This window comes from Anser anser (assembly GCF_964211835.1).
Source record: "Anser anser genome assembly, chromosome: 2".
Lineage (NCBI taxonomy): Eukaryota > Metazoa > Chordata > Aves > Anseriformes > Anatidae > Anser > Anser anser.
This window is the reverse complement of record NC_139721.1, coordinates 44193047-44208689: the sequence shown is the minus strand read 5'-3', so window position 1 is coordinate 44208689 and position 15643 is coordinate 44193047. Positions and strand designations below refer to the sequence as shown.

Genomic DNA, 15643 nt, shown 5'->3' with positions numbered 1-15643 from the left:
TTCAGCATACCCCCGCTCATTTCCACCCCCCCGTAGCCCCGCCTCCGCCCCGCGCGGGAAGTGACGGGGCGCGCGAGGCGGAAGTGACGCGCGCGCGGCGTGCAGGCCCGGCCCGGTGCTGGGGGGGGGGCTCGGACAAGATGGCTGGCTCCACAGGTCGGTGAGGGGGGCGCGGCGGGGCCGGGCCGGGCCGTGAGGCGGCGTTACGGCCCCGAGGGGCTCCCCCGCCGGGCAGGGGGGCGAGCCGCCAGCCGCGGCAGCGAGCGGGGCGCCGGGGAGGCGCCTGCCGCAGGGGGAAAGGGGAAGCTGCGGGAGAGCGGGGCCGGGCTGCGCCCCCCTCGCAGCGGGAGAGGCCGGCCCCGGGGGGGATGTGCGGGGAGGGGGGCGGCGGCTGTGGGAGCGTGGGGGGGGGCGGGGGGGAAGGGTCGGGCTGCACGGGGATAGGAGCGGGGCCGTGGGGGTGCGTGGAGGGAAGGGAGGGGTGGCACCGGCCCGGTAAAAAATGCCGGAGGGAAAATCTCTGTACGGGTGCGCGGTGCGGTCGTGTTCCGAAGTAAGGGCTGGCTCTTCTCCCTCTGGGTGCGGGGAGAGCGGGGGTCGGGCCTGTGTCGTGTTCTGGGGGAAAGGCAGCTCGTTTCAGCGGTGGCTGCGGCGCGTTGGGGGTGAGGGAAGTACCTCGTTCTCCTTCCCTGGGCGGCCGTTGGGTCTGTCCTGTGGGCAAATGAAAGGGCAGAGAGCTGTAGGTCGTAAGCTGGGAGCAGGAGAGAATGAATCCCAAACTGGTAGCTGGCATAGCATCTGTTCAGCAAAGGAAAAGACAAAGAGTATTGCTTCAAGCCCTGAAAAGAGAAGTTTAAGAAGCACAGACGTACTGACTGTCTCAGTCTTGTACCACGAGAGACGTAGAAAAATAAGGCCTTTCCCCAATACAAAATCTTGAGCACTTCAGGGCCTCTTTCACTGTTTCTTTGTTCCTGAGGTTTTATAAGATATAAATGGGATTGACAGAACTCAGCGCAGAGGGATGAATGTCTCAGTGCTTAGTCTGAGACAAACGCTGGCCACATCCGTTTATTTCTGTTCCCAGTCCCCTGGGTCATCAAGTGACTGAGACTATAACAAAACAGAAAAAACATTTGTGAACGAAACTTACCTTGGTACCTTACTGCTGATGCTGTGAGGAGAGCCCGTTTTGTGGCAGGAGAGCCTTCTCCCCTTGGTAATGTGACTTTGGAGGTGTGGGATTTACAGAGTGGAATTTGGGAAGATTACAGTAAAATGGGCACAACTTCTGCAGGTCAGTAAAAGAGCAGTCCAGGAAAGTCTGTTATTGCCTATGGTAAGCTGAGTTAGTATGGATATGTGGGAAAAAGTTTATTATTTACTTGGCTATGGATTACTGCATTTTATTTTGCTAAAATACATTAGCATACTTCCTGGTGTCTGAGTGTTTAAAAAAAATAAAAATAAAAACAATACTGTACAGTAACTTCTAATGGCTTTTGCTTGTATCAGGTATCAGACATGGGGTTTCCGGTAGTGCACGGGAAGTCGAACCTTAAAAAAGGCCATGTGTTTTGAGTGTTGCCATTTCCCATCTCAATGCATTCAGTCTGGCTAGTGTAGAGTATCAGTTACTAACAATTTGTCTATCAGAAAAACTATTTTTTTTTCCTACAGAGAATTTGACTGCATAAGAAGAAATAACTTTTAAACAAAACTCTAATACTTTTACTGCTATAAAAGTTCCTCAGAGTCTTTCAAAACAGTGAGTGATATTTTAACAGCCTCTATACACACTTATTCAGTGCAGTTGTTTTTCTGTTAGAAACATAGTCACACATAAAAAAAAAAAAGTGGGAGGTTTACAGAATTATACATGTGTCTGCCCCAAACAAACTAAAATGTTAGCGGTACATGCAAGCACTGTTAAAGAAATTAAGTCATTTTATTAAATGAAGCAAGCAGACAATCGTTAGCAGAACTGCTGGGAAAACTTAGTCAGGTCTTCTAAAGCAAAGTGCTTATTCCTGTGGGGAAAATGCTGTTGGCTCTTTATAGGTATATGCATAGATTGGGGGTGGGGTTGTTTTGTTCTTTCCTCATAGTGGGCAGAAATTCTTTGAGATTTCATCTGGAAGAACTCCTCTTACCAGGAAACTGTGTTAAACTCGATTTTGGAGGAGAGAAGGGCATGATTTGCTGTAAAGATAAGAATTAACTCTACCTATGTGAATTTTACCTGCTCTTGCTATAGAGTTCAACTTAATCCTTATTTATTTCAGAAAAATGAAAGTTTTGGTTGCATGAAGTCCAGGAATGAAAGTCTAGCCCCAACAAAACTCTTACGAAGGTCAACAGTTTCAGTTCTGTTCCAGATACTCTTTTAATGAGATCACCAGTTCTTTGAACAATCATATAAAAAATGCCTTTAAGAGCAAATAATTTAGTTTGAAAATAGTTGTTCTTTAGTGTGTGCTATAGAAATTGTCAGCATTCTATAGCTAGGGAATAAGTCTCACCTGCTTTTTAAAAGGACCTATATTGACTAATTTTACATGCAGATATTTCACTTCCTAGAAACTGACATTTGTAAGACGCATTTTGATTATTCTTCTAATCCAATTCCTTCTGCTTGCAGCTGAACGTAGGCTGTATGGGTCCTGATTGAGATCTGGGGAAAAACAAATCAGTTTTTTAAAGAAGTGAACAGCTATTGTTGATACAGTTTGCCAGTTTCACATGTGTTAGCTGGAGACTCATTTTGTGATGTTTCTGAAAATGTAGAGCACAAGATGTGATTAAACATAGTTTCAGATTAAAAGACATAATTTATCAAAGCATTTAAAATCTCCTATGTAACTTGAGAAAAAGCAACTGAAAAATAACAGCATTTAAAGGAATTAATTCAGGAATTAATTACATTTCTGCATTTCAAGATGAAATCAACCGTGCAGTGTCTAAAGCTATTCTCTAACTGTGGGTTGCTAAAGGCTTTCATCTCCTTCCTCTTCAACTAAGGACTTCAGTAGCTTGGGTTAGAAAAGGGCTAAGTTAGGCAAAATTCACTTCGGTTTGCTGGAATTGCACTCAGGTTTAAAAAAAAAAAAAAACAAAAAACACAAACAGCTGATCTATGGTCAGAAATTATAAGTAAGATTCCCAGTTTACTTCTAATATGTTGTCACAAGCAACCTCTTTTGAAAGCGTGCTTAATGGCTTTGAAAGGAGTACAGTAGATCCCAAATAAATATTCACAGAATCATTAAGGTTGGAAAAGACCTCCAAGATCACCTGGTCCAACCATCCCCCTACCACCAATGTCACCCACCGAACCGTGTCCCTAAGCACCAGGTCCAGCCCTTCCTTGAACACCCCCAGGGACGGTGACGCCACCACCTCCCTGGGCAACCCGTCCCAGTGCCTGACTGCTCTTTCTGAGAAGAAATGTCTCCTCATTTCCAACCTGAACCTCCCCTGCCAAAGGGGGTTTTGTTTCTGTAAAATCCACACTTCCCTTTTCCAAATACTGTAGATGAACCGATTACTTTGTGTGACTTCTGTTGCCCACCTGAAGATCACTTTCTCTTTGAATTTACATATGATTGATTCTTTGAATGGAAATGGCAGAGTGCTCAATGTCAGTGCCTTGTTTTCTTAGGTTTGGTGTTTACCTCCCTTTGTAAACATTTAGAGGTGGTGAAAGCAGTTCTAAGTGTGTATAACTGCAGCTGTTATGAAGCTGATATTAAAAATGATGGGCTGGGCCATTTAGTCTGATTCCCTGAGCTGTGGAGGAAGGACTGACAGTATCTTTTCTGGTGATTTGGTAGTGTTTTTTTAATTAATATTATTTATTTTTTGTAAAGCTTTTTTTTCTTAAAAACCTCCACTGAAGAAGATTTCCTAATGTGAGACAAGATCTCATACTACTTTCCCTTAGATGTCTTACATCGCTTCTCCATTCAAGATCAGCCTGATGTCTGTCTGTTCTGTGCTTAGCAGGATAGAGAGTGGTGGATTATCATACCTCGTTTGGAGACTCTAGGTATTAAGAGCCCTTCAAAGGAATAATAAAGGAATTTATTCATAAGTGGGATGTAAAAGTAATATTTTCAAGGCTATTTTTGCATATAAAGAAATGGTCCTCCTCGTATGTTTTACCTTTGAGGATATCTTGCTTCCTCCCCCTTCCTCTGTTATGCCTCCGTGACATTGTTACTCACTTACCCGGAATCCATTCAAGAAGTGAATTTAAAAGCTGTTTAGAATTTTACAGTTCTGTACATTTTTTCTTTGCCCTTATAAAGTTAGCTCTGTAAGCACAGACTTCTTGAAGCTGTAAGTAATCAGAGAAAACAAAGGAAGCAGAATACTGTATTCTGTGAGGCAGCGCTCTGTGTGGGGTATTTTTCCATCCTGTCCTATGCACGAGGAATTGTAACTGGAATTGTTCTGCCTACTTAAAAACATCATGGCAAGCCACAAATAATTTAGATGTGCTTCAGCTGGGTTGAAAACAATCTTGCTTACAAATTACTTTTAAACTATATATAGACCATTAGTTCTTTCTGACTGTGTGGCATGTATAGGCAAGATACTCTCTCTTCTCAGCTTGGCCTGTAACGTTTTCCTGTCTTTGTTGCTGGTATTTTACAACTCTGTCTTACAGAGCTCCAACTTACATCTTTGTGCCACGATAGGTAAGAGAATGCTCACAGGCTAAACGTCTTATTCGGAGATTTACAAAGCAGGACACTTACAGAATAATTTGTGTGAAATTCAGGGGTGTTGTCAGGCACAGTATGGAAGCTCATTACCTAAACTGTTCTATACAGTCCCGGAAAATACTAGCCTGCATGAAGATGCAACACACACAATTTCAGGAAGATCTGCCTTTCAGTATTTGGAGGCAGATTGTCCACGTTATAAATCTCAGCACAAATGAGAAGGCTCTTGCATGTGAGATGTAGATTGCCAAATCTTCTGAGTAGTTACTGGAGCTGAGTTCCAAATACACATTCATTACTTCGCACATTTTGCCGTACGGAAGATTTTGTCCAAAAGCAGTGTAAGTACATACCGTGAAACTTCAGCCTCGTTTTGCTGACAGACTCTTCCTCCTCTCTCTCCACCTCCTCTTGAATGCTTTTTTCTAGACAATAGCTTGTACTTCATCCGGTCCAAAACTTTATCTCAAGTCCCAGATCAGCTTCAGCTGCTCATGTCACTCAGGTTTTGTTGCCTTGCTGTCTCAAGTAGCTTGTGGGAGCCTCAGCATGGGTTGTGTAAAGACAAGAAGATGCTATTGAGAAAGCTTTCAAAGTAGTCTTGATTTAAGCTGTACTCAGAAGGGTTTTGCTGTATGCTGCCTTGCCCAAAAGAGTGTTTTTCTTTGTTAGGCGTTTGGAATGCACTAATGAGATGTAATGCAAGCAATATTTTTGAGTAAAATCAGTACTTCAGTACAATAAACTAAGAATGTGAAGCTGTCAGACTGGTTTTGAATAAGATGAGCTTCTGCTTTACAGCCTCTTCAAGTATGTGTGGTGCCTCAAGTACGGGACTGTTAATCAGTTGTAGTTAACATTTGGAAACAAATGGAACCTTCAGCAGAAACTTAAAACTTCGGAGCTCTACATTAATCCCTTATTTCAGCAGGATCAGTAGCTTCAGCTAGGCTGAAAAAAAGTCAGGAAAATAGCTTCTAACATACAGACAGACTTAAATTTTTTTTTTTTTGCATTACACATTTGAACTACACCAAGAAAAAGATCGCCTCCTTTCATTGCATTTGTGGCTATTCATAACTGATTAGTTAAGTAAATTTGAAATTCACTTGAGTAAATCGAAAACATTTTTTGTGGTTCATGGCAAAATAGCATGCTTTATTCAGGATACCAACATAGCCTTAGTGAAGTGTCCAGTTTTATTCATATCACTTAGAACTTTTTGAAGGAAAAAAGTGTATGCTTTTTTCCTTCTCATGGAAGTGGTATATGTGGTCATGTAAATATTAAATGATTTTAACCTCTGAAACGTGGTTTATAGGAAATGGCAGACTGGAACATGACTATCACAAAAATAACATAGGAATATAATTTGATGACAGTTCTTGCTACTAAATATGTGGTGAATGGTTCTTGCTGATTGTGTCCTTAAGTGTTTGCTTAGGTGAACAACTGAAAAAATAACCCTGGCTCAGACTGTCACACAGATAAAAGATCTTTGTTTTGGGCTGTGGGTGGGTGCTGAGTCATGTCGTGAGGACCTCTGTGCAAGTCTTAGAAAAAGTGTTTGCTAATCAATGACTTGTAACCCGTTTTAGACAGCTTTACAGCTTTGCTAAACTAAATCCTTGATGCTACTCTTGTTATCTGGGTCACACATTGTGTTCTTGCTATTAAAGCAGACCCTGTGAAAGTCATTTCATGGGAAGAGGTTTTGGCCTCTGCTGGGTTCCTCTACTCTCCCACTTCTGCCCCTTTATCTGGAACAACTTTTTTAATGTCATGTTACCTTTAAAAGATAGCTTTAAAAGTATGTGTTTGAAATCCTTTTTCCTCTCTGCCAACATAATATCAGTTTTAAAATGAAAGCTTCAAAAATTGAGCCTATTTGCTATTATACCTTTCTTTTAGCCTTTCATGCCTTTATATAGCTTTGGTTTTAAGAGTGGGCTTATTTTGTACTAAACAATTTTTTGTGTCTATTTCTGAGGAGATAAATTGGAAAGGTTTCTTTGATAAAATTGTCATCTCTTAGACTAATTAAATAAGAATTAATATTGCTGGTGTATTTTGAAGCGACTGGTGTAGTTCCTAAACCCTCTTTCCTGGCTTCCCGCCTTACATTGTTTTGTACAAAATGGAAATAGCAATAAAACTCTCAATTTGATAAGCATCACAGTGTCTCATTTTCGTAATCTACCATATCATATCCTGAAACACATGGGAAGATCACTGAATCATTTAGTATCTCCTCTGCGTTTCCTTCAGTAGTTGCCTGTAAAGCGTTAACTTTTAAATCACAGCCAGCCTCTGCATTTCCACCTTTCACCAAAACAAGCCTGGATGGTAGCCATGGATGAGCTCCTTCGGTGCCTTAGCTGTTGCATTCCTGTGTGTTTTTCCTTATGACTAGGCACAAGCGGACGTGCAGTGTCTGGTGGAACTGAGCTCTCAGTTAACAGTAGTGGTCTCGTTGATAACAAAACTTACATTTAGATTCTAAACTGATAATTTATACCACTGTTATCGATGCACACTTGTAAAATAAGGGTTTTAAGCAACTTATGCTAGTTTCCGTTTAGAACTTCAATAGTTCAGTGGTTTTATGCTGTAGCATCCTATTGTTGTGATAACGTTTTTTTTTTAATGAGGTATTTTAATTACTTAAAATCTGTTGTGAGAGCTTCTCAAGGTTGTGTTTTATTATTATTTTTACACCGAGAGCACGGTTGTGCCCTGTTTTGTAGTCTGATAACATATGTATCTGTGGTGGAGTAAGCCTCTCCATTACAGCATTTATATGAGGACCATCAGTAAGTCCATTCCAGCAACTGTATTTGAAGTGATCATATTAATGTGAAAATGCAAAGATAGACTGGAACAAGCTCTGTTACATCTTTGCTAACAAAGCTGAGTCTCCTTGGAGTTTCTCTTGGATCAGGACAGCATTCTGTGTGTGCATGTATCCAGTCCTGCCTACTCCCTTTGCTCCTGCTCACATGATGGCTCTTACACTTCTTCAGTGTTGTGTCTTGCACAACTTCAGGACATGTAGGGTATTGTTGCTGCATAAAAAATCAGGGGATTGAAGAGCGCGTTTTGAGGTTGGTCTGCAGGAGATGGGGAATGGAGGTTTTTGGAGGGGGGAACCTTGGTGAGGAGAAGCGGTGCAAAATGGAAAAACTTACTGGGATTTGTAAGGAAAGGCTTCTCCCCAGATACTGGTCAGAGGGTGAAGTTGCTCTGATGAATCAGTTAATGGCAGCCTCGTCTCCCTCTGTCTGCTGCCCTTCTGAGAAAGGTGAGTAAGGGGAGAGGGGTGGCTGTGGGGAGCAGAGGAGGAGAGAGGAACAGACGTTATAGACAATACGTTTTCCTGGAGGATGCTGACCATCGCAGGAAGAGTCCTGTCCACAAGGCTGCCTTGAGTAAACAATCTGATGAATTATTGAACAGAGTAGGTACAACTCAAAATTATTAGGAGCAGTTAGCTCGCTTCTCTCTGGTTATCTCAGAGGCAGGAGGAGAGAAAAGCAGGGAGGGCTTCTGAGGTGAAGATGCCTTGATAATGGAGCTATTTGTTCTGCTAGTGATTTCTCACACTTAAAGCCATAAATATTAAAACCTAAAATTGCACTGGATTTTGTTATTTATTTACACGTTTGGAGCGTTTACTGTGCTGGAGAAGCCGAGTTTGAGGTCTCATTCTTATAGCGAAACCAGCAGCAACTAGAACACGTCAAATAAACTGATGCTGCTTTTGCAGTTCTGATATACTGAGATCTCCAGCATGAAAATTTGCATTTTAAGCTGTTAAAACGTGCGTTTGTTAATCAGGTATGTTTATGAAGTCCCAAGTACTAGTGCCCATAGCAGTAAGACTTAATTTCTTCCCTTCTGTACTCCAAACTACATAAGCTTCAGTATTGTTCACATTTCGAAAGCTTTGCTATGATTTTCACATGTTTAAAAACAACTTATTTTTTGTAATGAAATTACGTTTTGGCCTGGTAAGGCAAACTGGTAGTACCACCTCTCCTTTCGTGTGAGACTGTCCGTGACAGTTCTTGTTGTATACTGTGTTCTGGATTTTGTGAGTGTAGCTGGGAAAATGTATATGAAAAGTAAAATAGAGAATTGGATACCACCAAACGTGAGGTGGGCTCAGCCTTGAAAGTGTGAGCTGATAGCTAGAAGACCATACTTCTGTTTGCAGCCTTTCCTCCCTTGGTAGTCTGCCTGTCCCTAAACATGCAAGCATGAAGTAAGTTCTGTTTTCCTTTGAAGACCTGTTTTACTTTATTTTGCAGCTGACTCCAAAATATGAGGTGGAGGAGTTCAATTTGTGTTAAATGTAAATTTTAACAGAGCTCAGCTAGAATCGCTGCTAGAAAACCAACCAAAAAAGGCCAACATGCACATACCATTATTTTTTAGAAATTATCACTTTCAGAGTTTATTATTAGCAGATAACTAACAGTGTCTTAATGTTATAAATATGCATAATGAAACTGGAAGGGAAGAAATCTGCTTCTGTACATGTATGTTTTTTCTTCAGTGAAATTACTGTTTTTTCTAAACACTAGTGTTTGTGACCTATTCCTCAAGACATAAATACCTCCACACCTCTCCAGACCTTTTCCCTTCACCCAAGATATACATGCTTTTTTGCAATAAATGAGGCTTTTGCCGTATGAACGTGGTTTCTCATTAGCAGCCTTTTTAATATAAACGGTATATGGAATATTTATGGCTGTAGCTAGATTCAAACATAAAGGAAATTCCTGTGCAGCTGAACTTTAGACCTGAACTATCAACATCTAAGGCATCAACAATGTGAAATTTCACGTAAGTAAATACAGAAGTAGTGTCGCTAATGTAATTCTGAAAATAAATACTGCTTTAGATAGCTTTAACCAAAAGATTTTGAGGTGAAGGCTTATAGCTTTCACACTTCTGCGACCATTTATTGGCTCCTGCTGCGAAGTTTTGTGTGGTAAGCGAAGCGTCTTCATAGGAGGAAAAAACAACTGATGAAATGCATACTTTAGCTTCTTTTTTTAAAAACTGAGCAACATCAGTGTAGTTCTTTAAATTGTATCTCCTCCGTGAAATCCTCTGTTTTTTCAGATTCCCAATTTTTTCAGAGTTTAGTTATAGTAAAATGCAAAAGAAGGTAACTGGTCACAAAGTTCTTATATAGTCATAGTCAAATATATCATGATATTTTTGTCTGTTTAATTCATCATGTAAAGAATTTGAATAGTCCATTCAGCACACATCAGCTATGCTGGCTACAGATAATTTCTGTAAATAATGCTTGTGAGATGGCAGTTTTCTCATCTTTAGGGTTGTAGCAAAAGTGGCTCTAAATTATGAAAAGCATTGAACACACAAAATAAATGGTCATTAATGCTGCATGTCAGCTAGTCTACATCTGCTTACTTGAGCTATGCAAACTTACCTGGTACACGTCTCGTTTCATATTAATTCCTAAAGTTAGTGTTTTTTGTTTCATCTGGGATGAATAGTTTCAGTTTATGTGGAAATGGATTTTTATCTGATTACATCAGGCTTGTTTTTCTTAGTCTGCGTGTTTCTAGATGTTTTCCACAGGTAAGCTCAAATGGGTTAGTCTTCGTGTGTCTGTAGATCTAAACGGCTGTTGCTTACAGATTTGCCAATCGCAGATAGTAATGACATGACACGTGATTAAATTAATCTGTTAAAATGCATGTTTAGATGCTAGCCCAGTGGAGAAGCAGCAGTCAGGATCCCTGTTGTTTTTTAGGAGTTGCCCGTGATGAATTTTGGATGCACGAAGTACTTGGTCTGTTATCTGTTGTGTTTTTGTCATCTGTATTGTGTAACTTCTAATGAGTCCTTTTGTTATCCCATCACTATTGATAGGAAGGCATCTATTCGCTTATATATGACAAAATCAGTGATGACTGGAATCTTCTGGTGGAGTATATTGTACTGTATGGATGTTTCATCCATACGTGCTGGAATCACTCAGTACCTTATCCACATCCCTCATCAGTGTGTATTGTCCATGTGTTGTTGCTAAATTTAAGATAATACAGTACTTTTTCTGATTGAAACTCAAAATTGTTAATGCAGAATATTCTGTTGTTTGAATTCCATTGCTTTGGGACATAGTAGCGGAAGGAAAATAGAGAAAAATAGAGTATGGTAAGTGTACCTTTATGAACAGTATGGATACATAGGATTCTGAATTTGAAGTGTTTCAAAACTTGGTTGGAAGGCAGTTCGAAGAAGTGGGATGTACCCATAATTCTAAGAAAGCAGACATCGAATTGAACAAAAATAACAAGATGCATCAAAGTCGTTTAATGAAATTAATTTTCTTAGTTCAGGCTCATTGTGTCATTGTGTTGGTTCATAGACTGAGTTCCACAGCAGCAAATGAGGGCTTTCGTAGGCCCTGGAGAAAATGTGTTGCTTTTCACTGAGAAAGAAAACTTTCACTGTAGTAACTGCTGCATCCCGATGGGTAGCGATGTTCTTCTGTCCACGAAGCTCCCATGTCCAATTTCACCAATGTGCAAATTGTTAGAAATACTTCTGGTTTTTGGAGCTAGGTTACTGTGATCAACTTCAGATAATAATTACAAAGTAATTACAGTAAAGCCTGGTAATACTTTTTGATATTAGGTTCCTAATGGTGAGTCAGCCACTGTTACTCTGTGTATACACAGAATATTTTACTGGGCAAAAGTGTGTGATGTGAGCGGGATAATCGGCAAACAAAAGCCTAGATTGTATGTTTTAAAAAAGTAGCTTCTGTACATCTTACAAAACTGTATTTGTACGAGACTGTCTTTTGCAGCCCAAATAGGATATTAGTATTTGACACACACACAGCCCTCTTTCCCCTCTTTTTTTTTTTGTACATCACCCATTGCGGGGCCTACGTAAGGCTATGGTTGTTGTATGTTCTGTTTGATTTTTTTTTTTTGTATTTTGTTAGTAGAGTATTTCAGCTTCCATCTTTATTTTCTCCAGAGCAAGACTTAGGCTAAAAGGCACCTGTAATTTTCTGTGTGTTTCTCTTTTGAATTTATTTCTTCTCCATACACCAGGAGAAATTATATTACAGCTTAGAATTTGCAAAGCTGACATCTTTCCCCTCTTTCTTGTCATTAAAAAATACTTATTTTTGTGCTAGCCTGAATCTGTTAAATGGAACTTGAGAGTTTTTCATTTTTTGTTACCAAGCTGTACGTGTTTTGCAGTTTCTGTTAGCTGAAAGTCACCGTGCAGAAGATAATCCATACATTCAAAATGGTTAATGCTGCAGAATTTTCCTGACGTAGCCATCTCAGTCAGAAAGAATAACACCGCTGACAGTAGCCGAGCTGTGTTAGTGTGTAACGCCCTGATACAGCTCATTCCTGGGTCAACATAAAGGTTTGTTTTTATAGCTGCTCGGGTGCGTGTGCTGTCAGCGTGGGGTGTGCTGCTATGGCTGTTGTAAGAGGCTCCTCGTGTGGATGTTGCTGTAAGGGGTGATTGAAGCCAAGAGCTAAGGAGGGTTTTAAGGAAAACTGAATGCTGATATGGATATTGTAATGCACTCTCGTAAAAGTAGTTTTGGATATAACAAAACCTCACACTTAAGGCTTTGAGTCAGTCTGTGAAAAACTAGGATTATGATTCCCCTTTTTAAGTGTCAGGGAGAAGAGGATGTAGATTATTGCACTCTTGCCTTGTACATGGCTGTTCTTAGGAGTCGACTGATGTGCAGGGAGTTGGGACTACTGAGTGTAATCAAATATTCTAGGTTTAATTTTTCATTTTTTTGTGTGCCACTTCATTAAGTCCAGTTACCTCCATAATCTAGAGTATTCTGTCTTCAGTTTTTTGTATCACTTTTGTTGCTGTAGTCTGAGCTCTTTAAATTAGTTCTGTTTGGTCTGGAACAGCACAGATGCATTATTTACCTACAGCTGCAGAAGGATACAGGTAATAGCTGCACAGTGACATCAAGAAACTGTGTGTCTTCTTGGTGCTGATTAAATCCATACCAGCAGGTGATCTGGTGCTACCAGCTGCTGACTAGTCTTGATACAGTAGCCAAGAACAGGTTGCTCCAGAAAATGTATCTCAGCCAATTCTCCTGTATTGCTGCAGAAAAAGTTACTGGTCCTATTAAAGAATACTGATGAATCCTTTCTTACTTTCCTGATCTTTCATGATTAAGCTTCTATTAAGTTAAAAATGATTGGTGTTTATGAGCATGAGTCGTTTTCTAAGTGCAGTGTTTACTTCAGCTGCGTGGAAAACTTGGTAAATGCCGTTTGACAGTTCATGTGTACAATGCTGTGGGGGTGTATCAGGATGTTTTTGTCACTAAAACCCCTAACGTGAGTTAAGCTTTGCAGATAAACTGAAAAGCGGTCGGGGGAGGTTGCTTTTGTTTCATTTTTAATCTTGATGAAGCCAGCTGTGTTTCCACATACAGATAGCCGTGCTGTACCTACCGTTACTCACGGCCTGCTGAGTGGCCATTACCACCCCTGCAGCTCTACCGGTGATAAAATCGCACGAGTGCTCAAATCCCCTTCGTTTGGAAGTGAGATGTTTTAGCCGAGGGATGCGTGCTACAGGGAGCAAGAACAACCTGTCTGCTCTTGCTTGATGCCAGGTAGTGATCCCATCATCAGGAGGAACTGGGGACAGCAATTCCTGGCTGTTCCATGCTGGTGGAAAGCTAGCAGCATCTCTGTCTCTCCAGTTGCAGATCTTTATTCCAGGAGATGCACTGGGGAGCTCGGAGCTGAAGAATAAGGGCATCTGCTGTTGCTGAGGAGCTGCATGGTTGGCAGACTTGAGTAGAGGATGTTTTGTTGTCCAGATTTTGGAAATGAAATATTGATTCTTACTCTGTTTCCTTCAAGGAGTACTTCAGAGTCCTTAACAAATATTTGATGAAGTGTATTGTCTGGATTAGAGACAAAACTGTTTGTTGCATATACACCATTAACATATAATTTAGATTGTGCCTTATGTGAAATGGTGAGACAAGAATTATTTTACTATATGTTAGGTGCAAGTTTAATATCAAAAAGATCCAGGCCATCATTGCCTAATTTTATAAATAGAAGCTCTTGTTTCACTGGAAAGAGGGTTCAATGTCATATGTATATCCTGTTCTTCAAGCTACGTAGATTTATTTTAAGTAAAGATTATAGCGCTTTATGTTTGCTTTTGTTATACTGTAGCCTGTGTGGGTGCATGAGTGTACTCTTCAAATGGAAGTAGCATTTAATTCCAATTCAGTTTGCTGGTAGTTTCTAAGACTGTCATTATAAAGGTAAGGTGGTTGGTGATGCTTTCTTTTTTTTTTTTAATCCATTGTGTTAATTTTTACAGTATTCTGGGTCACTTGTAAGAAATCTACCAACAATCGTTTTCTAATAAAATATTGAGTAGTGTTGTCAGTAGAAATTTGCACCACAAGGGGACAAACCACTAATCATATATGAAAGGAAGAAAAAAGCAGTTTAGTGGCTTTTTTTTTTTTTTTTTGCAAGCCAGGAATAGTGACCTGTTAATTTGTTGTTTTAAAAAGCTCTGGTAGACATCCATAATTAAGATGTGCACAGAACGTCCCTTTGGAAATAGGGGGAGGGAGTTGTTTTCTGAAATTTCTTATATTTCTTAAATATAAGATTGCATAAGGTGAAAGATTTTGTGCATATATGATGAATGTGTAAATAAATGAATAAAATATGTCTGCAAAAGTGAATGAAGTATCTTAAATATGGGAGTGTTCTTATGAAACAGTGGGTTCATTTTATACGATGATTTATACAGTCTTTTCTGGTATCCCCAACCCAAATCTTGCAGGACTGCGTAACTTTCTGAAAGGGAATGTGTTTGAGTGACTCCTTGGTCCAGTTTTAGTTAAGAATTTGTAACTTGTTTTTTTGGGGGGGAGGAGGTAGGGGAGTGTTAATGGGTTTGAATCTCAATAGGTGTTTATTTGTTTAAAAGTAGGGATTTTGACTCTTATTTTTAATCTAGAGCAGTGTTTTGCTACCTAGTTCTAGTACTGAGAGGAACGTTAGTGTGGGGAGCCTGGTGCTTGCTGTTCAGATCCTTTCATCTTTTTTTCAGAGCAGATCTCAATTATTTACTGGAAATGTTCTGGGAGTTTTCCCTAGTCCTTTGCTGCTCCCCGTGGGTAGTTAGGGGAACTGGTGAGCACAGACAACTTAGTGGAAAAAATTGTGATGGCCATGGGACAGTTAGTCATAGCGGGTTGTTATTTGCTAATAACTGTCGTCTCCCACAGATATTGGTGTGTCGAGTGCAATTTTATGCTACGACTGAGCCAGTCCAGTGGCTTTTTGCACCAAAAGTTCCCTCATCCCAACAGCCATGGTTTTGCAGGGGCAGGCACTGGAAGATGCAGCGGTCAGCGTTGGCATCTGTTGAGCTTTCTTCCTGAGTCAATTCAGTTGATTACCTGGGTGGATGTGATTTTACTTGAAGGAGGAAGAGCTTTTTGCTAAATGAGGGTGCTGGTTGGGCTGCCCGAGGAGCTCAGTTAGCGCAGGAGCACCTGAGGTTGGGGAGGAGTGGAACCGCTGCTGGCAGTGAGTGGCGATAGCGAGTGCTTGGAAATAAACTCAGGGCCTGTCTGCCACCTTCTCCTATGTGCTGCTGCAGGAGGTGAGCTATAAAGCACAAGTTGGGCAGTCAGAGCAAGGCTTCTGAGGAGTGCTGGGTTTAAGCCCCTGGAGAAGCGTGAGGTGATGATCGGATGCTAAAATATGTGGTTTTGTTTGGGGGGAAGGAGGAGGGGGGCACAGGGCTTGTTTTTCTTTTATTTTTATTTTTTAAAAAGGTTAGCATTAACCTTTTACTGGCAGACCGCAGTG

The 15643-nt window shown here is 40.6% G+C and overlaps 1 protein-coding gene across 6 annotated transcripts in view; it reads left to right on the top strand.

The window, feature by feature from the left end:
- The first annotated feature begins 20 nt into the window (after positions 1 to 20).
- Positions 21 to 15643, top strand: part of UBE2V2 (ubiquitin conjugating enzyme E2 V2) — a 30190-nt gene continuing 14567 nt past the window's right edge. Inside the window, exon 1 of one of the 6 annotated variants that reach the window (XM_083823928.1) lies at positions 21 to 156. In XM_083823928.1, coding sequence (XP_083680054.1) covers positions 141 to 156 — 16 coding nt within the window. In that variant the 5' untranslated portion in view covers positions 21 to 140. Of the gene's footprint in view, positions 157 to 1697; positions 1769 to 6656; positions 12165 to 15643 lie in introns of those variants that run through there. The other 5 variants (XM_083823929.1, XM_083823924.1, XM_083823925.1 and 2 more) reach the window with 5 other exon arrangements.